Source organism: Sebastes fasciatus, chromosome 9 (assembly GCF_043250625.1).
Source record: "Sebastes fasciatus isolate fSebFas1 chromosome 9, fSebFas1.pri, whole genome shotgun sequence".
Taxonomy (NCBI): Eukaryota; Metazoa; Chordata; class Actinopteri; order Perciformes; family Sebastidae; genus Sebastes; species Sebastes fasciatus.
Window position 1 is genome coordinate 12396981 of NC_133803.1, and position 21240 is coordinate 12418220.

At 40.3% G+C, this 21240-nt stretch overlaps 1 protein-coding gene across 2 annotated transcripts in view; it reads left to right on the plus strand.

The window, feature by feature from the left end:
• col17a1b (collagen, type XVII, alpha 1b) overlaps nucleotides 1–21207 on the plus strand; it is a 31938-nt gene extending 10731 nt beyond the window's left edge. For both annotated transcript variants that reach the window (XM_074646067.1, XM_074646066.1), the window contains exons 10-55: nucleotides 323–940; nucleotides 1300–1383; nucleotides 1512–1625; nucleotides 1726–1881; nucleotides 2605–2697; nucleotides 2774–2818; nucleotides 2913–3056; nucleotides 5356–6072; nucleotides 6229–6279; nucleotides 7256–7282; nucleotides 7397–7459; nucleotides 7557–7661; nucleotides 7772–7807; nucleotides 8846–8881; nucleotides 9036–9080; nucleotides 9185–9220; nucleotides 9317–9352; nucleotides 9438–9500; nucleotides 10645–10680; nucleotides 10886–10957; nucleotides 11047–11073; nucleotides 11194–11229; nucleotides 11356–11391; nucleotides 11480–11560; nucleotides 11693–11728; nucleotides 11828–11914; nucleotides 13288–13371; nucleotides 13532–13582; nucleotides 13714–13773; nucleotides 13863–13931; nucleotides 14033–14059; nucleotides 14206–14256; nucleotides 14380–14466; nucleotides 14587–14625; nucleotides 14767–14883; nucleotides 14973–15092; nucleotides 15206–15316; nucleotides 15499–15633; nucleotides 16114–16224; nucleotides 16315–16509; nucleotides 18088–18237; nucleotides 18324–18542; nucleotides 19523–19687; nucleotides 19838–19918; nucleotides 20004–20087; nucleotides 20173–21207. In XM_074646067.1, coding sequence (XP_074502168.1) covers nucleotides 323–940; nucleotides 1300–1383; nucleotides 1512–1625; nucleotides 1726–1881; nucleotides 2605–2697; nucleotides 2774–2818; nucleotides 2913–3056; nucleotides 5356–6072; nucleotides 6229–6279; nucleotides 7256–7282; nucleotides 7397–7459; nucleotides 7557–7661; nucleotides 7772–7807; nucleotides 8846–8881; nucleotides 9036–9080; nucleotides 9185–9220; nucleotides 9317–9352; nucleotides 9438–9500; nucleotides 10645–10680; nucleotides 10886–10957; nucleotides 11047–11073; nucleotides 11194–11229; nucleotides 11356–11391; nucleotides 11480–11560; nucleotides 11693–11728; nucleotides 11828–11914; nucleotides 13288–13371; nucleotides 13532–13582; nucleotides 13714–13773; nucleotides 13863–13931; nucleotides 14033–14059; nucleotides 14206–14256; nucleotides 14380–14466; nucleotides 14587–14625; nucleotides 14767–14883; nucleotides 14973–15092; nucleotides 15206–15316; nucleotides 15499–15633; nucleotides 16114–16224; nucleotides 16315–16509; nucleotides 18088–18237; nucleotides 18324–18542; nucleotides 19523–19687; nucleotides 19838–19918; nucleotides 20004–20087; nucleotides 20173–20231 — 4895 coding nt within the window. In that variant the 3' untranslated portion in view covers nucleotides 20232–21207. The remainder of the gene's footprint in view (nucleotides 1–322; nucleotides 941–1299; nucleotides 1384–1511; nucleotides 1626–1725; nucleotides 1882–2604; nucleotides 2698–2773; nucleotides 2819–2912; nucleotides 3057–5355; nucleotides 6073–6228; nucleotides 6280–7255; nucleotides 7283–7396; nucleotides 7460–7556; nucleotides 7662–7771; nucleotides 7808–8845; nucleotides 8882–9035; nucleotides 9081–9184; nucleotides 9221–9316; nucleotides 9353–9437; nucleotides 9501–10644; nucleotides 10681–10885; nucleotides 10958–11046; nucleotides 11074–11193; nucleotides 11230–11355; nucleotides 11392–11479; nucleotides 11561–11692; nucleotides 11729–11827; nucleotides 11915–13287; nucleotides 13372–13531; nucleotides 13583–13713; nucleotides 13774–13862; nucleotides 13932–14032; nucleotides 14060–14205; nucleotides 14257–14379; nucleotides 14467–14586; nucleotides 14626–14766; nucleotides 14884–14972; nucleotides 15093–15205; nucleotides 15317–15498; nucleotides 15634–16113; nucleotides 16225–16314; nucleotides 16510–18087; nucleotides 18238–18323; nucleotides 18543–19522; nucleotides 19688–19837; nucleotides 19919–20003; nucleotides 20088–20172) is intronic.
• The last annotated feature ends 33 nt before the right edge of the window (nucleotides 21208–21240 follow it).

Sequence of the window (21240 nt, forward strand, 5' to 3'; positions counted from 1 at the left end):
ATGCACATAACTCTACATGAACAGACACTTTGTCTCCCTCCTATAGATATGTGGTTTAAAATGGCCTCAGCTAATGCCTCTCATATATTATCATTACATTTGAGTGACAGAACTGGTTTTCTGAAAGATGAATGTGTTTCTAAGCCAGGTGTTACACTTACGACAGCTGCAGTATTTCCAGAATCCTGAAAGACTTCTTCTCTGCTGCACGATTTAAAAGGACAAACAGTATCTCCTCCTAGGAATATATCAATATGTTATTATGAATGAAAGTAAAAGACACTTTACACTTTATTGATTTTTCATCTTTTCTCTCCTGCAGGTTCAACTTCATTTGGCTCTGGTGGTGTGAGATCAGGCGCGTTCCACACCATTGATACATCTGGCCTGTATGATACTGGTCTGACATCTCGGTCGTATGATAGTGGTGTAAAATCAGGCCAGTATGATATCACTATGAAATCAGGTCAATATGATACTGGTGTGAGATCCGGCCAGTATGATGTTGGTGTGAGATCAGGACAGTTTGATTCTGGTGTGAGATCGGGCCAGTTTGATTCTGGTGTGAGATCGGGCCAGTTTGATTCTGGTGTGAGATCCGGCCAATATGATGTCACTGTGAAATCAGGCCAATATGATACTGGTGTGAAGTCAGGACAATACGACATGAGTTTGAAATCAGGGCAGTATGACACCGGTGTGAGATCAGCCCAGTATGATACTGTGAGATCAGCCCAGTATGATACTGGTGTGAGAACAGGCCAGTATGACACGCTGGATGCTACACTTCCTACTTTCTCTTGGTCCACCTCGACGCTGCCCTCCGCCGCCACCACGGTGGTTGGTGGCAACACCAGCAGCTACGCGTACCAGACCGGCACCAACAACATGTCAGGAGGAGTGTCGCCCAACGGCCTCACCTCACCCTCGTCCCTGTCAGGTGAGACCAAACGTCCCTTGAACATTCCCTGTTACCCGCAGGTGAAATGTGGTCTTATTTGTAATGTAGTAAGGAATGTTTTGGTGACTGTTTTGTCCCTACTAGTGCTATTTTATGTACTGTATATGGACATAGTTACATATAAATATAAACAAATATACAAATTAGCAAACAAGCAAACGTCCTTGTGTTACAGCTACTTTTTTATCGTTTCATTGTAATTTTTTGTTTGTATTTGTATGTCTATGTTTTGGTTTTCTTTTTTTCTTTTTTCTTTTTTTCTTGTTTTGTGGACAAGTGCGTCTTGTGTGTGTTATTTTATGATTTTATGTTAATAAACCCTGCATCTCTGTTTACAGTTTACGGCTTTCAGAATAATTTGGCTCCCACTTCTGCCAGTGTGCTCACCACCAGTGGAGGCAACGTGAATGCTAACCTTGGAGGTATGGCAGCATATTCTCTGACAGGTTCCACAATATCTTGACACTATGAAATATTTTGCACTCAAAATATATAAAAAATAGCACCTTGTCTTACGCGAGTGTTTATCTGTGTTTGTTTGTGTTTACAGGTTATGGCGTTCAGAAGAATCTGTCAAGTGGTGGTGGTGGTGGTGGAGGTGGTAGTAGTGGTGGTGGTGGAGGAGGGGGTCTTACTGTTGGTTTCGTCCCCACCGTCTCTGCAAGTACGTCCACAGTACACAATCATTTTATATAAAAAGTTACACAGTCAAAAACGATTCTCAAACTTATATGATTCCTGACTGTCTTTTTTGTTTTTGTCAGGCCCTAGATCCCAAATTGATGATTCGTATAAGAAAGACTATAAGTACCTGATCTCTGATAAGGAGAACGCTCCTGCCAAGAGGGACACAGACACGCTCATTCTGGCTAAAGACAGCGGGAAGCAGTTCACCAGCAGCAGCGTTCAGATGGGAGGAGGTGAGTCAGCTACTTACTGCACCCTTCTGGACAAATACTGAATTTTCTCTCACCTTAATGGGGTTTCTCAACTTTCTCTGGACCCAATTTTCCCATGACCACAGCGAGTTTTAAAGCGTACTTATGCTACAGAATACAACTATTCTATTTTAAATGATAGCAGACCATGCATTCTTGGTTTTGGTCACTTGGAGGCTGTTAATAAACGTGAAGTCGTGATCCCATTGTGAAAACCATCTCAACATCGATCCAACATTCCTGTGTCTTAACAAAGAAACCTAAAACAACTTGAAGTGAATTTGAATTCACCTTTAAACGTGTTTCTAATTGTTTCATAGATCATTTTAATCAGATCATCTGAAGTACTATCACCTTTGCCAGTATTTATTTGTTTACCTCTTCCTAGACTTGGGGACAGAAAATTTGCTATTTACTATTTTTTCTTCTTCTATTATTCTTCTCTCTTTAAATTGAAGATATTTGCACAATAACGTACTTAATTATTTTCCTTTTATTCCTATTTATTGTTTTGTCTTTGTTGGTTTAAGTTAAATCCCTTTTATGTTGTGTATAATTGTATTGCATCACATGTATTTTCTGTTATATTTTGATATTGTGTGTTGTCTCATTCTTAAACAGTTGTGTTTTTTTTCGGTTCTGGTTGCTTAACGCAATAAATACAATAAAAGCAGTGTTTTTAAAAAAGTATTTCTAATTTTACAGGGTCGCTATCAGGAGATTCAATAAAGAAAGAGAAGCTTATTTCAAGCTACAGTGAGACGGCGCCGCTGAAGTCAGAGGGGGGCAACTCTTACTGTGAGTGGTCATCAAAAAACACCTCTAATTACTTTACGAATTACAAGCAAGTGATGTGTATTTATCCCTTCATCAGATGGAACATCTGGAGTTGTGATGAAAGACAAAGCCACCTATGCAGGTATTTCTGATTGCATGTATGTTGATATTCACATTGATGATGAATATTATAGTGTTTGAAAGTGATGATTTTACTGTTTACTCTCCGTCTTCAGAGCTTCACAGGGACAGCGGCATCTTCGGAGGTGGAGGACTGTGCTGCTGCTCCGACGCGTGTTGCTCCTGGTGGAAATGGCTGCTGGGTCTTCTCCTGCTCTCCTTGCTCCTGCTGGGACTCCTGTTTGGGCTCATTGCACTGGGTAAGGCCAACTTATACGACGTCATGAGATTTAATAGGGAACAATAAAAATCTCCCCAAAGATAAAACCTTAGGAGTCATGGGATACTCTCTGGAGCTGCTCTGCAATGAAGCGCCTGGGACTGACTGCTTTTGAACCAATTAAATGTGTGTTTCAGCTTTTACAGGCTAGTGAGCATTATTTCACTGTGCTGCTAAGAGCTGTGGGACAGTAAATGTAATCCCCTCCCCTGGAAATTTGATCTGTGGGTACTGTCTCACTGCCATAAAGTCGGTCTGGCATTCATTGTCAGTGGAGCAGCTCCAGAAATTGTTGCCTGATGACATCAGAGACTGCAGTTGGTTTTCCTGCAACAGGAGAGTTGTTGATTTGCATTTATCCTGATAGAAATGTGAGGAAAGGAGAACCATATGCAACCTCCCTCTGATTTTATGTATATTGTTACTTGTATTTAAGCGAGTGCATGTCAAAACCTGTTGAGTTACTGACAGTTGCTGACTGACTCACACATATGGTAAAGTTATCTGATACTGTTGATCCTGCACAGTAGGCCTACGTACAGAAGGCTATATTTACTGTTGTCAGCTTCACTTTCCTAGCATTGTCAGAAAGTACACAACTGCTCTATAGTAGGTTTAAGGTAGATAAAAAAAAAAACATTACATTTTAATGTTTTTGTTAGATTATCTTTTAGTTACACACACCAATACTACATACGTTAAATATGAATGGAATAGCTTCAGGTTCGTGAACTTGTGAGTCATAACTCTGTCAAATCTGAACACACGGACATGATACATATATTTTTAGATTCACTGTGACTAACACATTCCAAGGACGTCATCATCATGATGTCCATCGCAAATAAATGTCCAGAAATCTGCTTAGAAATCATAGAAAAAAAACGTTCCTTGCATGAGAATCATTTTTTGTCATTATCAAAGTAATCCAATGATAGTTCTCGACCCTATTTTGTGTCAAGGAGCCCTAAATTGATACACATTAGGTCACAAAACCCCATTTGATACAATTTCGCCTCAGGGACCTCCGTCTGAAAAGATTTTGGTTGTTAGATATGGTTAAGACAAGATTTATAGTTGTCAACTACAGTGGAGGAATTGAAACCTACGATCAGAATAGTCACTCTTATGACTCTTACTCACATCGGGATCACTTCTCTAGTGAATTATATAGTGAAAATAAATGATTCCCCATTTTTCCCACTGATCTATAGATCCATGGGTGCGTTGCAAACAGGAACTGCAAATAGCTAATTCGGCATACGTTTAAAGGTGCCAATTTGCCAGAATGTTAACAAGTATAGGCTAAAAACTGGGGCTCAAATTGGCGCCCACAGCTGATTAACTGACTCCGTAGCAACACACTTCCTCATGGGCAGTTGTCTCAAATTTGAGGGGAACTCCACGCTGTCCTGACTTTGAAAACCCCTCCTCTGTATTTTTAGCTAATGAGATTTTGTCAGCATGTGGTGGGAAGATGTTAGCAGCTACTGAACAGCAGAAACAGTCATACAGATGACTACAAATCAAAGAGAGGCTTCATAAGGGTAGTAGTGAACTACAAGCTAATTGTTGTCCATTGATTTACACAGTGAAGTTATTATTAACCTACACATTAAGTAATTAGGATCCGTGATAATATCTGTATCTAATCATTTACTATGTAGTGCATTCAAATATATGTGTTTTGGAGTCAGACAATTTTTGTTTTATCTTCAGTATTACAGTTTTTATTTTGCAGAATTGTTGTTATTTTTTGTATTAATGATAATAATATAGTACATCCACCAACCCATTCAAAAAGATAGAATTGTTATATTGATAATTTCTATTGTTCTTTCTACATTCTGCCTGGAAATTCAGATGATTGAAAAGTCAGTAAGAATAGTGCATTCAGGTGTAGTCATTAAGATCGGGAAAGTGACTTCCTTCCTTGATGAGCATTTGGTTTTTAAATGCAATTTAATAATAATAAGAATAAACTTGATTTCCATAGCACAGTTTCATGCATAAATGCAACACAAAGTGCTTTACATAAAAACTGAATGATAAATAAATAATCATGACATTAACAATAAAAGAAGATAGAGATAGTTTTGCATTCAGCTGTCAAATTTCAGAAGTCAGAGCGAGAGAAAGTGGCTACGACAGATACATTCGTAACCCGTGGAAAACACTGGATTAGTTCATCAAATTACAGATTGAGAATAATTTCTTATCACTGCCTCAACATGTGCTCCTTGTATGTTCATCTTACCTAATGTTGGTGTCCCTCTCAGCTGAGGACGTGAGAAAGCTGAAGAACCGAGTGGCTACGCTGGAGGCCGAGTCCTCGGTGACCAATGCTCATACCAGCCGGCTGTCAGGTACTTCCAATGTCATCAACGCCTATGGAGCTGCTGGAGGAGCTGCTGGAGCTGGTGGCGCTGTAGCTGCTGGAGCTGCTGGAGGCGCTGGAGCTGGAGTTGCTGTAGTTGCTGGAACTGCTGGAGGCGCTGGAGGAGGAGGTACCTCCCACACTGACAACACGCTACTCCTGGGCACTGGAGCTGCAGGTGGAGGTGGAGGAGGAGGCTCGAGCACCAGTACACGAATCGGGATTGCTGGTGCTGGTGCTGGTGCTGGCGGTTCCACCGGTGGAAATAATTTTGACGTCAGCATTGGAGGTGGTTCCGCTGGCACAGGTGGGACTGGTGGGGCCACCTGGGCCAGTGCTGGAGGTGCCGGTACCGGGTCCAGTGGCAGCGCCGGCAGAGGCGGCAGTACAGAAACCAGTGGCAGTTCTGGAAGTGCTGGCGGTGCGGGTACCAGGGTCAGTGGCAGTGCCAGCGGTGGCAGCAGTGGCAGCAGTACAAGTACCGGTTTCAGTGGCAGTTCTGGAAGTGCTGGTGGTGCTGGTGGCCTTGGAGTGAATGGAAGATACATAGACGATGTTGCTCTTCAAATGACGATCCAGCAGATGTTAAGAAGTGAAATGCATTCACAGTCCTATAGAGGTACAGCACTTCTACTGTATACTGACTACATGAATACACACACACGCATACACACACATACACACACACACACACACACACACACACACATACATACACACACACACACACACACACCCTCGATTTATGTTCATTGACTGTTGTTTTCTATTTCAGCTTTCATAGCAACGTCAGTGCAGGGAGAGAGAGGACTGCCTGGACCTAAAGGTGAAATTCAAATATTATTTCTAGGGCTGTCAAAGTTAACACGATAACATGTTAACGCCACTAATTTCTTTAATGCATTAACCCAACTTGCGATTTTTAGGTTGTAGCGGGCTCAGTTTTCAAATTAGAGAGAAGATACTGGCATCATATAAAACTAGAAAAACGTAAGGGATCCATTGGTAACAACCATGTATATACTGTATAGACATACTACATAAGGAGGTTAAATAACGTTCCAAACATGGGCTAAATTTTGGCGAGGAAAAACTGTTGTGGTCATGACTTGACCTCTGACCTCAAGATATGTGAATGAAAATGGGTTCTATGGGTACCTACGAGTCTCCCCTTTACAGACATGCCCACTTTATGATAATCACATGCAGTTTTGGTCAAGTCAGCACACTGACATACCGACAGCTGTTGTTGCCTGTTGGGCTGCAGTTTGCCATGTTATGATTTGAACATATTTTTTATGCTAAATGCAGTACCTGTGAGGGTTTCTGGACAATATTTGTAATTTTTTTGTGTTGTTAAATGATTTCCAATAATATATATATATATATATATATATATATACATACATTTGCATAAAGCAAGTACCAACTCCCATGTTGATGAGAGTATTAAGTACTTGACAAATCTCCCTTTAAGTTACATTTTGAACAGATAAAAAATGTGCGATTAATTTGCGATTAATCACTATTAACTATGGACAATCATGCGATTAATCGTGATTAAATATTTTAATCGATTGACAGCCCTTATAATTTCTTTCCTAAAATCTAAACATATACCTTTTTTTAAGTTAATTAACATGAGTTTATTTTTTTATTATTATTTTCTGACCTTAAGGTCAAGAAGAATATCAGTTACTGCTCAAGACCTTCTCTTTCACTATTGTTCTGTTGTATTTCTCTCTGTTTGTCCGCTAATGTGTACTGTCATCATAATCAAATGTATGTTTTACTTGTCACAGGAGATTCTGGTTTCCCTGGAATTCCAGGTGAGGGATGATGTCATATTTTCATTGAGTCATTACCAGTATGTTATACATTTTTCCTAGGACTATTGTGTGGCATCGTAATTTCATTTTTCTGACTGTGACCTTTGACCTCAGGTGCCCCGGGTTCGATGGGACATGCAGGCCCAGAGGGTCCAAAAGGACAAAAAGGAATCCAAGGTGTGGAGAGCGCCACAGTTCAAACTGCATGATGCAAGTACACGGCTTAGCTTCTTGAGAGCGAGTGATTCAATCTGTATGTAAAATGTCTGATCAGGTGATCATGGAGTGGATGGGGCACCAGGGGTCAGGGGTCGCGAGGGCCAGGCGGGCCCCAGAGGTGAGGCAGGACCTTCAGGCTTTGGAACGAAAGGCGACAAAGGTAAAGCTCAGATTCTCAGCAGTAACAGAACTTTGGTGTGCATTAGTGATACTAATAACACTTAGTTTATCTTGAGTCAATACAGAATCTCATGTGTTTGGTTTATGCAGGTTCTTCTGGGGATCATGGGTCTGTGGGCCCTAAAGGTAAGATCATTGAACATTTCTTATTGTCTCTTACAAAAACATCTATTTGTGTGTTTTAACATCATTACAAGCTTTACTTACTGACAAAAGGTGCCTCTGTAACAGTTTATTGCCTCATGGTGTATGAACGTTACACGTCACCAGGTGTCAGCATAGAGTCAGTTTGTGACTAAAGCCTCCATATTGTTCAGTGAAAAGCAAACGAGATCTACCTTGAGGTACATAAATTACAGTAATTAAGAATGAAAATGCCCCAAATGATGAATTCTAATTTTCAATTAAGTTCCTGCTGCTTCTACTTATCACATCATATCAAAGACATCTGAGGACACGTGGGGTGTGGCCAATGTGAAAATGTTTTTCTCTGATAATTATTTAAATTACAAGCACATCAACAGCATTAATTCACCTCTTCAGTAGCACCAATGATTTGCAAAAAATACATTCTGTGTCCCCCCTCATAAATAAATCTGTCTTTAACTGTTGTTCTAAACTTTACTATCATTCAACCTATCCTTTTGTCCTGTTTATAATAAAAAATAGAAACCAATTCAAGCATGAAATGCAGAAAGTAAAACATTCGCTAAGTGCTGTTTAAGTGTGACTCTAAAGACAATGAAGTATTAATGTATAAGTAAGTGCAAATATCTCTCTCCTGTCTTTCCTGATGCATTAATGTAAATGTTTATTGGGCTTCACTGTATTAACACATCTGTAGTTATATTTTCATATAATATTCTTTTTTTTAAATTTAAATTGAATTTTTTTATTACTATTTTTTTTACTATTTTACTGTATAACTATTATTCATATTTTTGATAATTAGAGTTCTCACTATAGCACCATTAACAGTTAAAATATGGTATCATAATATATAATCAATTAATTAATAAATGTCAATAAAGTATTAAAAAAAGAGAAGGTGCAATTTCATTGCAACTTTTAGGACAATTAATTCCAATATTAGTTTCACATTAGTTAATTGATTAATGTTCTTGTTCAAAAGTCCTTTCTAATATTTATTAATCTATGATCTAGGTGCACCTGGACTTCCTGGACTCTCTGGAGCACCAGGTCAGTTTCTCCTTGTTATCATTCATGTAGAGCATCACAGTGACTCCGGAAAAAACAACTGTCATGTCAAATTTACCACCTAAAAATACTGTTAGCAGTGCCTTGACTTGATCCCTTGCATTTTACATGGACTGTTTTGTTATATGTCAACCAGGTGCTGGGGGTTTCCGTGGCGAGTCAGGGCAACCTGGGCCTAAAGGTAGCTCACATGGACTTTGTTCAGTTCTTAAATACGTTGAAATGCATAGTTAGTTTATTTTATATACTATAATGTTACTCACAGTCACTCTTCTCACTCCGCAGGGGACAGAGGACTTGCTGGATTCCAAGGACTTAAAGGTTTGTTGTCACTACATCAGGTTTTTATAGGACTTGTGGGGTCCGTGAACGTTTCTAACCGTGGTTTAATATATGTTTAATTTATGTTTATTTTAGGTGAAGCTGGTGACACGGGTCTCAGAGGCGTTAAAGGTCAGTACAGCTTTGTGAATTAAACTATATGTGAAGCTGGCATGTTATATACTCAGTTTCCTAATCCAGTTGTCCTAATCCTTAGGTGATCCTGGTTTACAAGGTCTTCAAGGTCAAGCTGGAGAGAGAGGAATCAAAGGGTCAATGGGTGAGTCACAGGACCTCCAGCCGTAGATAGTTAATAATTATTAATTCTCAGGCACTCACATTATGGTATTGTGCTTCTGAACTATAAAAACAGTTTGACATTTTGGGTAATGCGCCTACTCGCTTTCTGGCAGAGAGTTAGATGAGAAGATCAATGCCACTCTCATGTCTGTCCTTTGAATATGAAGCTGCAGCCAGTTAGCTTATCTTAACACAAAGCCAGGAAGCAGGGGGAAACAGCTAGCCTGGCTCAAAAAAATTGCCCAATAGCACCTCTAAAGTTCACAAATTAACACGTTATATTGTGGTTGTTTAATGTAAAAAGGACAATTTGCAGTTACAGGGGGTTACGTGACTATTTAGTGGCTGGAAGCTGTAACTTCCTGGAGTCTCTGCTGGTTGCCTGGAAACTGCTCACAATTTTGAACTATTACTTTAATGTGATTTGATTGCGATGAATTAAAGGGGATCTATTATGCTCCATTTCCAGCTCTATATTTTTAATTATGGGACTCAACTAGAGTAGCTTTGCATGATTCACATTTTTAAAAAAAATCCTTTGTTATACCGGCTCTTCATGAAGGCCATCAGTTCATCCTCTGTCAGAAACAAGCCGTTGATGAGTGTGATCATAACAACCCATTCAAGAAAATGAAAAAAAAAAAACTTTACAATTGTGTATAATCAATCTTTTTTATTCTATACATTTGTTATTTAGAATTAAAGATAGTTCAACTTTATAGCTCACTTATTGTTATCCTTTTACTGAACTTGTAATTGTTGTTGTGTGAAATCATTAAAACTGATTTCAATGAGGCAGTAACAAGAGTATTAAATCACATCCTCCACCGAGGGGCAGCAGAGAGGAGTCCGCTCATAAAGAGAAGTTAAGATGAAACTTTCCCCAGGGAAATTGCTCTGCAACAGATGCAATACAAAGTGGGAAGAGTGCAAACTAATAGTGTAAATATAAGAGTATATTATGAGTACATAATTATATAATATATAGCCTCTTTTATTGTTCATTTAAGGAATAACAGACACTAAAAATAAACTGTCTATTACAAACCACAGTTTGTTTTTTAGAGTGACTTATGGATTTACATTCAATATAAATGTTTTCTTCCCTTTTATTATGTCATCAGGGTTGTCTGGAGCCGATGGATTGAAAGGACCTAGAGGTAAATGAGTCATTATATAAGCATTACAGATACATCTATTTAAACATTATTTTGTTATGTACAAGGACGTAACATTGGAGATTACACTCAAGAACGTCAAGCTAAAAACAAGGATTTTCTTCCTCTTTCTGATCATTTAGTGTTTAAGACACATCCAAAAAATCCTCAAATCATCAATACTTATATTTTTATTTTTGACCCTCAGGTGACCAAGGACAAGCTGGACCCCCTGGACTCAGAGGTCCTGCTGGGCCTCATGGAGATGCCGCCCTTCCAGGTAAACTGAGCCTGATGCTACAGCTATATTAACATTATCAATAGTGGATGATATGATAAGATATATTCATGACATCTCCACCTCTGTAGGATCACCTGGGCTTCAAGGACCACCAGGTACGACTCTACTATTGATACACATTGTTGTTTTATTATTAATTATGTGACATTTTACTATCAATTCTCTTTTCTTTTAATGCTCTCAACACTAAAAATGTACTCGCGTCTTGCTTTTAGGGATACCAGGGAATCCAGGACAATCTGGCGCTAAAGGTACAGCTACTGTTAACGTCAGCTCCTTTGAGGGCCATCTGCTGCAGAAAGTGCATGCTCTCTGAAATACCAGGTTTTGTGCTATTAATATGTGCGTCTGATGTAGCGTGTGTCTGTCTGTTTTAGGTGAACCAGGTCCACAAGGAAGAATCATCAATGCAGGTAACAGATCATGATAAAACTTATATTTTAAACATATTAGTGATTATAGTTTGAGGATATCTGGGCATCACTTTTATTTATTTTCCAGCTGGCTCCACTTCTATCGGCATCCCAGGACCACCTGGGCCTTCTGGTCCCCCCGGCCCTGCAGGACTTCCAGGATTATCAGGTCTGACCCTCGACAGCCCAGAAAGTAGCCAGATGATGTCCTTGGCATTCTGCATATCTTGCATGTTAGCTCTGAATGATATGTACCATATCAGTCGTAACAATTCTTATATTTCGTGATTTACCTCCTCAGGTCCTATTGGTCCTGCTGGTCTGACTGGCCAACCTGGTAGGTCATTACGCTTTTTTTGCTCCCAAAGGAAGCTTTTTGGATCAGATATGTAGCCATCAGAGTCTCATGGATGCTGCATTTTGTTTGTTTTCACAGGTGCTAAAGGAGACAGGGGATATAGGGGAGAGCAGGGAGAACAAGCAATAGCAGCGAGAACATCTGAGAGTCTATCCTCGACCTCCAGTGAGTACTTTTAAGACATACAGTGTTTAGAGGTGAGAAATAACCTGCCGCATCTGTGGTGTAACATTAACTGCAGAATTCACTTAAAGCGAGGACTATGTCACATTTGAGAGAAAAATAAATGACACAGTCTTCTACTTACAAATGAAAAGTTGAATTCATAAGAAATAAAATCCAGTTTGGTGTTTTGATGCTACAGCCTTACTTGGTCTGGTATGCCCAGTAGTGTTCAGATCCTTTACTTAAGTAAAAGTACTAAAACCACACTGTAAAAAATACTCCACTGCAAGTAAAAGTCATGCATTTAAAGTCTTACTTAAGTATAATCAGTACTTAATTATTAAAAGTAAAAGTACTCATGCAGAAAAATGCCACTGCGATTTTTAAAATATAATATATTATATCATTAGATTATTATTACTCATGCGTTAATGTGTAAGTTGCATTTCACTGCTGTAGTTGGTTGAGGTGGAGCTACTCTTGTAACTATTTTGTGTAGAACTGCAACTATTAATTATTTCTATTGTGCGTTAATCTGCTGATTAAATTATCAAATAGTTGCCAATTAATTCTCTGTCAAAGGATTTATCGATTAATAAACTAATCGTCTCAGCTCTATTTGTATAAACTGTTGGATAGTTTAATTTAGTAGTTTAGTTCTATAACAAAATTTCATATTTTATCAGCAATTCATATGTTTTCTATGCAAAAATGTAACTTAAATGTAAAGTAAAATGTTTTTGTCTTGAGTACTTGAGTACTACGATCAATCGCGTTGTGCGAAACGGGTCGAGTTGCGCCTATATTTATGATAATGATAATATTTATTACTCGTTTCAACCTTGACACAAGCAGCGCAGATCCAATCCTTCTGTTGTTACCTTTCACAATAAAAGCCTTAGACATATAATATTGACAGGCGAGTATTTTGCATTTTCGTGTCATTTATTTGACACACTCCCGGTGTGTAAAGGCCTTAAAGCTGTCAAATTATTGCAGTGGAGCAGAAGTATAAAGTGCCATGAAAACAAAATACTCAAATAAAGTATTTTAAATGAGTTCCTAAGGGACAGTACTTGAGTAAACGTACTTAGTTACATTCTAACACTGGTCAATTATGGTAGCTAATACTAGCAAATAATAAACAGTACAAAGCCAGTTTATTGACTTTAAACCCTCCCCTACTTGTGCTACTCTACGTGTTGGCGTTTAGCATTTTCTTGTAATTGCATCTTGTGGTCACAGTGGGCGTTGTTTAACCAAAGTTACATAGGGATGCTTTAATGTCATTTCTACACTTTTAGCCTAGTTTGCCCCTCTACAGACCAGAATACTGTTCATTACTGAAAATGATGTTTCTTTTTCTGCTTTAGGGCAGTACAGTGTCAGTGGAAGTTCAGGAGGTTCAGGAGGACAACCTGGCCCACCCGGCCCACCGGGTCAACCTGGACGTCCAGGTAAATAAAACTACAACACGCTTTGTTGCAGCGTCATCAAAGACATCATCTTTAATGATTGTATCGGATTTGTTTGACGCCAATCTGAGAATGACCACAGCCTTCTTGTAATGTTCTTCAAATTGTGTCACTGACTGTTTTTAAAACATGTTTCCATTAGGAGACTCAAGACAAGGACCTCCGGGACCACCTGGGCCTCCAGGTCAGACAGGCAAGTATTTAAGCTCATTAAATCCACTGTTTTCAAATATGGACTCTGAGGCAAGTGGATCACACAGTTTGGTATTATGTGAAGCTCATCTGTTCTTTATATCAAACTTTAATCATCCTTTTTTTATTTAGGTTATGGAAGACCAGGACCTAAAGGAGACAGAGGAGACGCAGGCTTTGCATCCAGCTCTGGTATGATCCAGAATCTAAACGTGTGCTCTGTCTGGATGTGGGTTTGACATGTAATTAGCATTAACAGTAAACACTGCTCTTCTTAACAGGAACGTATTATACTGGACCACCAGGACCACCAGGACTCACTGGGCCTTCTGGGCCTAAAGGATCAGCAGGTGATCACATTTTGACATCTTACCGTTAGCCTCGTTTGAAGAAACTTCCCCTCTTTTAGTTTTAGTGATACTTTATTGTAACATCTCCGTCGTTATTTCAGGTACTCCTGGACCGAGAGGATACCAAGGTAATTATCTTCCTTAAATTAGTATCACTCTTTCACCAAGCATTTGTGACTGTTACGTAACAAAACAGATAGTTGCGAGGCCTCCCTCTCTGATGTAATCCTTCCTAACATAAATAACTGTGCCATCATCATCATGTGTGTCTCAGGTGAACCAGGCCAGGCAGGTGTGCCGGGCACCCCAGGAAGCTCTGAGAGAGGTCAGCATCCAAACACAAATCCTGAAAAAAATCACTTCAGAATTATATTAGAGAGACACTCTTAAAAGACTTAATGCACAGTGTGATATATACTGTAACTGTATTTTTATCACTTCCTTACAGTGTCGACTTATAGTGGAGGACAGGGGATCCCTGGACCACCAGGTCCACCGGGACGTCCTGGACATCCTGGACTACAGGGAATTAAAGGTACCAACACATCGCAGATCTGTGAATACTGTCAATGTTTTACTGTCGGTATTTCAGAGTAAACACTGTGTGTGCGTCATGTGACGATAATGCTTTTGTTGCTGTTTTATCATCTCTAAGGGGACACTGGATCTCCTGGTATTGCTGGCTCTTCAAGAGGTAGAGAAAATCATGATTTAACTCTACAGTAATAAAATACAAAATTCAAGTGTTTTCATCTTGTAAAAGCTCAAGTAGTTCACAGTGGCTTTAAATATCGATGTTTTCTTCGGGGTCTTTACTATTTAATTTTCCCTTTAGGCTCCATCTCAGTCACGTCAGGTCCTCCTGGTCCTGCAGGTCCTGCTGGGCCTCCAGGCCAGCCGGGCTCTTTCTCTTCTTCCACTGAGATGCGGCAGTACATCAGTGAATATCTAAGTAAGAGTTTTTCTGTAGCAAGGTCACACGCTCACAGGCTGTCCGCGGGATAGAACAGAGTATGAACATGTTTTATTTGTTCCGTGCAGCTAGAAGCATACAGTCCAGTAACCAAGGACCTCCAGGTCCACCCGGGCCTCCAGGAATCCCTGGATCCTTCTCCGGCTCTATGGAGGACATCTCCGCTCGTATCATTGCATACTTGCAACGTAAGCCTGTGCTTTTCCCCCCAGAATGTATATCACTAAATGATGAGTGTGAGGAGTGTGTGCGTATAATAGCAGAATGGGGGGACACCATTAACTGTGTTGTGTGATTTCAGGTTCGGGCTCAGGCCTCAGCATCGGTGTTCAAGGTCCTCCAGGACCACCTGGTCCACCTGGACACGGCTCTGGATCCCTGACGGTCAGCGGTCTCATCATCATGCTCCAGAGTAAGTACAATACACTCTCCGGCTGAGCCAAAAGGTATCAGATACATATATTATATATCCACACTGCACTCTGTGGTCTCTGTAAACTCTTCAACATCATCTCATTTGACTGTGAAGACAAATTTGCTTTATCAGAGGAAGCTCCACCCTAAACTATGTCTTCTCTGCTGTGATTTGTCTAGGAGACGATGTGAGGAGATATTTGACAGGACCACAAGGGCCACAAGGACCACCGGGACAACCAGGGGCATCAGGAGGACTTTCAGGCAGTTACAGTGTAGAGGAGATCGCCACATATGTCTTCAAAATCATGAATGGTGAGCACTAACAGAAAAACAATAACCCTAGAAGTGATACCTTGGGGCCTGTACTACGAAACAGGATCTGGGGTTAGCGAGGTAACTTCCAACGAAGGTGGATCACTTCTTACCGGGGTAGATCGCCATGGTAACTGATGCTGAACACCTAACCTGCTCTGGATTGTGTGTTTAAATTCTTCGTATTTGTCTAATATTATAGTCTGCTCAACTTTTGTAAAATATGCTGCTCTGCTGACAGTAGACTTGTCCATGTCTGTGATTGGTCATATACTGCAAACACCGATAGCCAGATGGAGAAACCCTGGGTTGACTTACTGAGTTGATAACCGCCGTCGTAGGACCGCTTAGCGGGATCTCGTTTGTTAGGGTTAGTGAAGCCAGATAACGAGAAGATACCTTGGGTATGTTGAACTCGCTTCGTAGTACAGGCCGCTGGACTTAATTAATCAATCAAATTGCTATTATTTTCATTTTCAGACAGAGGGATTGCTAGAGGTCCACCCGGGCCAGCCGGTCCTGCTGGGCCTTCTGGTTCAGGGGGCTCTGGCTTCACTACCGCCACGATTGACTACACTGCACTGATAAGAAGTAAGTCAACGTGTTCCTCCCATCGACAGTGTTGAACAGTGAAAAGGTAGTCACCCCCTCATCATCTTTCTTGTATCTTCATCTACTCAGATTCAGACTTCCGCAATTGGATTAACTCTGCCGTACAAGACAGTCCTCGTGGTTCTCCGGGTATCCCAGGGCAACCTGGCCCTCCTGGTCTTCCAGGGCAAACTGGCCCTCAGGGGCCGGCAGGAGTCTCCACCGCCGTGTACGGGTCGGGAGGTCGTGGCTACAGTATGGAGGACATTCAGCGTTACCTGCAGAGTGAGTCGGACAGAGAGGATGAACATAATGTTTATGGCTTAGTGTCACATAACAAGGTCATTTAATGGGAACGTTACATCTTACAACAAAGAAACCCATCAGGTTGAACATGATCCACTTCATTTAACGGCTCTAATTTGTATAATTTTGATTTAATTTGAAACCATCCATAACCTACAACCAATGTTATTACTCTGCGTACAGTACAGTTCAAAGGGTAATCACGATTACATTATATTTATAGATTTATATTATTTATAGCATCCTCAAGTTAAATGATAGCATTAATTACACTTAGAAGAGGAATAAGAAATCTCATTGAAACATTAATTATCATCATAACTGCCTCCCTGAGGGAATAGTGACTGAAAACAGGATTAAATATTTATACGTATACAGAAAAGCAAATTTGAATTTATTGCAAACGTAATCGAAAGACGGCGTGTTTGTGTTTGCGGATGCATTTTTCCAATTTGTTTGCTTTAACTCGCCAACAGGAGGAAAAAAAACATTGAGCGACGTGCGTAGTGCAGCAAAAAACCTGAAAATCAACCTGTAAATACTCACATTTATGGCAAATATCATTAGCCTCAATCACTGCATGCTACACTTATTGGGATAACACGTATAGCAATACTCAGATATTCCAGGTTCAAGGCGAGTCCATCGGAATTAAATCATGTCGCACAACCGTGCTTTATTCACTGAATGTGTTCGGCCGTCTTGCCTTCATCTTCCTTTTAATACAATTCATTGATCCGTATTTTCACCAATAAATCACCATAGATGCCGTATATATACAAACAATTACATTCTTCTTTGAAAATACTGTTCACTAAATATCATTACTCTTAAATACAAAAAAATGCGACCACAAATACAGAATTTAACATTATGACCATCTACTTTGACAAATACGCTATTTCATCTTAATCCATCAGTGGGAACAAAGGTTGAATGTCTATTTTTAAATATAAAATGAAGTGTGCATCTGTAACCACACCCAACGGTGATGTCACGGTGTACTGACACACCCTGGAGTTCACCTCGTCATCACTGCAGCGAGCTGAGAAGTTAAACCACTGGAGGTCAGCAAATACACGATTTTCATTTATATGAGAAGTATGATACTGGGGAATCTATTACATTCATAAATATGCTTCTATTAGTGTATAATCACCTGAAACTAACACTTAACACTGGCTCTAGCGTGGGTATTTTGCGTTTTTACATTACCTGAAAGCCACCGTAGTTCTCCGACACGCTTGGAAAGGTAGGGGTGAGCGGAGGGGTATTCAGTTGGTTGCAATCTGCAACCTCACTGCAAGATGCCACAAAATCCCACACACTGGTCCTTTAAATTCCTCTTTAATGTAATGCAATAGCCTGCATTAAAGCATACCTTTATATAGCCTAATATTCAGTTAGAGGTGTTCATTCAACTCATTTTGACGGTTGTTTATTTATCAACTCCTTATGTTTTAGTCTACCATCAATGAGGTTGCACAAGGTTTCCTCATCTTGCTGTGCACTTGTACAAATTAGAATGACAATAACGTCGACTTGCATCTTTCTCAGGTTCTGGTTTCAGAGGTGCTCAAGGCCCTCCTGGTCCTCAAGGTCCACAGGGACCACAGGGTCCACCAGGCAGTTACAGTGGCTCAACTTCCTACAATGGAAACTTCCCCCGGGAGAGCATCCGCACTGAAATTCAGGAGTATCTGACCAGTAAGCTCCCAACATCCCACACGGACAGATTAAAGACATGTGAGCACAGATGAGTGCGCGTATCACAGATGAACTTTGTCTTTCAGATGACGGTGTTCGTCGTACCTTCATCGGACCTCCAGGGCCGACGGGTCAGAAGGGAGATCGCGGAGAGCCGGGTTACGTCCAGAGCTACACGCATAGCCAGAGCTACACTCGGGGTGACTCTCGATCCGGCTCCGAGCGCAGAGATGTCGATGCCAGCAAGGTCTCTGAGACAATGGACTACTCCACCGTCGCCTTGAGAGTTTCAGACTACATCAAGAGTGAGTCGGTCAAAGCCGTCAAGTGTATAGATTTCTTTTGTAGTTATCTAAGGCAAGAGTTTTTAATCTGACAATGTTTTTTTTCACTCCTATTACTTGTATTTATTTACTTTACTACTATTTGGTAGATACTTTCGACTCTAAATATGCCCCTACTACAGTTCCCATAATGCTATGGGGATAGCATTATCTCAGATGTCACAAATAAACGTCAATAAATTTGCTGATGGTACGTGTCCACAGGATCCATCCTTCCCATTCATAGTCGATGTAAGCAGCCGTGCAATGCATTCTGGTAGCGTTGCAGCGCGATTTTGAGAGACGGACCGCTACATTGGCTGCTCCTCATTTGAATAAAGTTGAGGTCTAGTCTACTTTATGCAAATCAGGGGCATCCGGCTCGACTCGCCACCTCTGGAAACTCACAAAAAACTGTTAAATCAACAGTTGTCGATCTAAAACGAAGGCCGATTCAGCAACTGCATGGCGTAATACTCACATAAAATGTTTTCAGAAACACATTTTCGGTGAACTATTTTCGTGATATAAGAGAAAAAATATTCCAAACGAGCCGCCACGTTGGATCCGGTTTGAAAGCTAGGAGCAGCAGCCCACAAGGGAAAGCGTTCGTCCAATCAGGTACGGACAAGTACCGTCACAAAACGTAAAAAAAAAAAGACGCTTCTTACAACTCCAGAACTTGCCTGAGAATCATCACGTTTTTTAAGTTTTCTTCAGTATCAAAGTAATCCAGTGATAGCTGTCTGTACATCCACGGGTAGAGTCCAAACAGGAACTGCTAATAGATAATTCTGCATACTTTTAATGGTGCCAGTTTACCAAAACGTCAACAAATATCAGCGGAGAAAACGTAAAAAAAAGTTAAGAATCTGAGTACTTCTTCCTCCTCTGGCCAACAATGATGAAGAAGTTGATGATGATGATGATGATGTCACTTTGATACAATAATCCTCCTCTAGGTCAAGGCCTGCTGCAGGACTACCTGGTTGATGGTCCTGGGAGGGCGCACGTAAGAGCGATTCAAGGCCCCCCTGGTCCACCCGGCCCTGTCGGACCATCTGGTCAGAGCCGCGTCATCGGGGCCTACGGCAACGTCACAGCTGACCTCATGGAGTTCTTCAGAGGTGAGGATACAGAGTTATGATTTTCCACATACTGTACAGAACTGTATCGAGTTAAACCTCTTAGCAATGGAAAAGCAGACTTATGTAAGTGTAGTTGGAAAATGTTGCTTCATCACGACTAAATCTGTTCTCAACTGTGCTCTTGCGCAGCCTACGGCACCATCGCCGGCCCTCCAGGAGGCCCTGGACAAAGGGGTGACAGAGGGTACCCAGGACCCAGAGGAGAGAAGGGTACATTTAAACAGAGTTGATGAAACGCAGCGTATTTTTTAAGTCCTGTTTTTAGTGGAGTGACTAAACTTTCATGTGTTTACAGGTGAACTTGGGCGCCCAGGTTTACCAGGACTACCGGGGTCATACACTGTCCAAATTCCACACAGAGTGCAGAAGAGGGATGCAGGTAACTTGAGTCAAATATTGTTAAATCACATAAAAAAATATCCAGCTTTACATACATGTGACTGCATCTTTTTCACCCACTGCAGGCAATAAAGTGGTTGGCCGTCGTCAGCAGCACCGCCGTCGCCACGCCAGCGGTGTCTAAACATACTACTGGATCATGTCACATTTCATTTTTACTTGATTTTTTTTTTTTTAAGGTGTTCAACTGTAGCGGTGCAAGTAGTCAAAATGCTCCTTATTGATGCCATCTGTAGGAAAGTCACAGGACAATTTGAGAAATGTCCAAAAAATGCAATAAGTGTCTTTAAAACAGCTTCAGTAGAGTTTTGGATTTAGCTGCTGGTCGGTGTCTTTGTCGCACGGACTTCATTTTTTTTGGGTGTATAATGTTTACTTCACTAAGTTAGTCACTTGCATTCAAGCTTTTTTTTTTTTTTTTTCCAGGGGTAGCTTTGTTTAAGAGAATATCTATTTTGAAGCAATAAGTAGCTTTCATTGCACTTTGCATCTTTTTCCACTGCTAGTGTAACTTGAGAGTCTGGTGTACTTTTTTTTGTATTTGTTGTCTTTTGAGGAATATATTGTATTGAGGACTATACAAGGGCTAAATGTTGTGTCAATGTTTCATAAAATACGCAATATTTTCAGATTATCCACATAATTCAAGCCAACCTCTTGCCTTTAAGGCCCCTGGATATTATCCTTTACACCCCATACAAATGATATAACAATTTACATTTTTTAAATATATAAAGCAATCATCATTACCGGTCAGAGTGAGGGTCATTTGTGCTGTAGGGAGGGGACTTTGGTGACAGTAAATGTTGGTGTAGTAAGGACTGATGATTTACTTGAAAGGTTTGTTGGTAAAAAAAATTCTATAATTAAATAAATTACGTTGTTTGCATGGTTGAAAGACAGATAATCGCTAAGGAATGACTGATTGGTTGTATATTTTTTTGTATAAGAGCGCACTGAATGGATATATTTTCTTTATACCTTAAAGTGTTAAAAAAGATTAAATTATAAAAAATGTTCCCAGGTTATGTTTTACATGATTTGACATTTGATCAATATATTTGAAAGACACACAAATAAATCTATTTTTGGACTTGGGAGTCTTGATCTTCACTCGAGGTTGTTTCCAGACA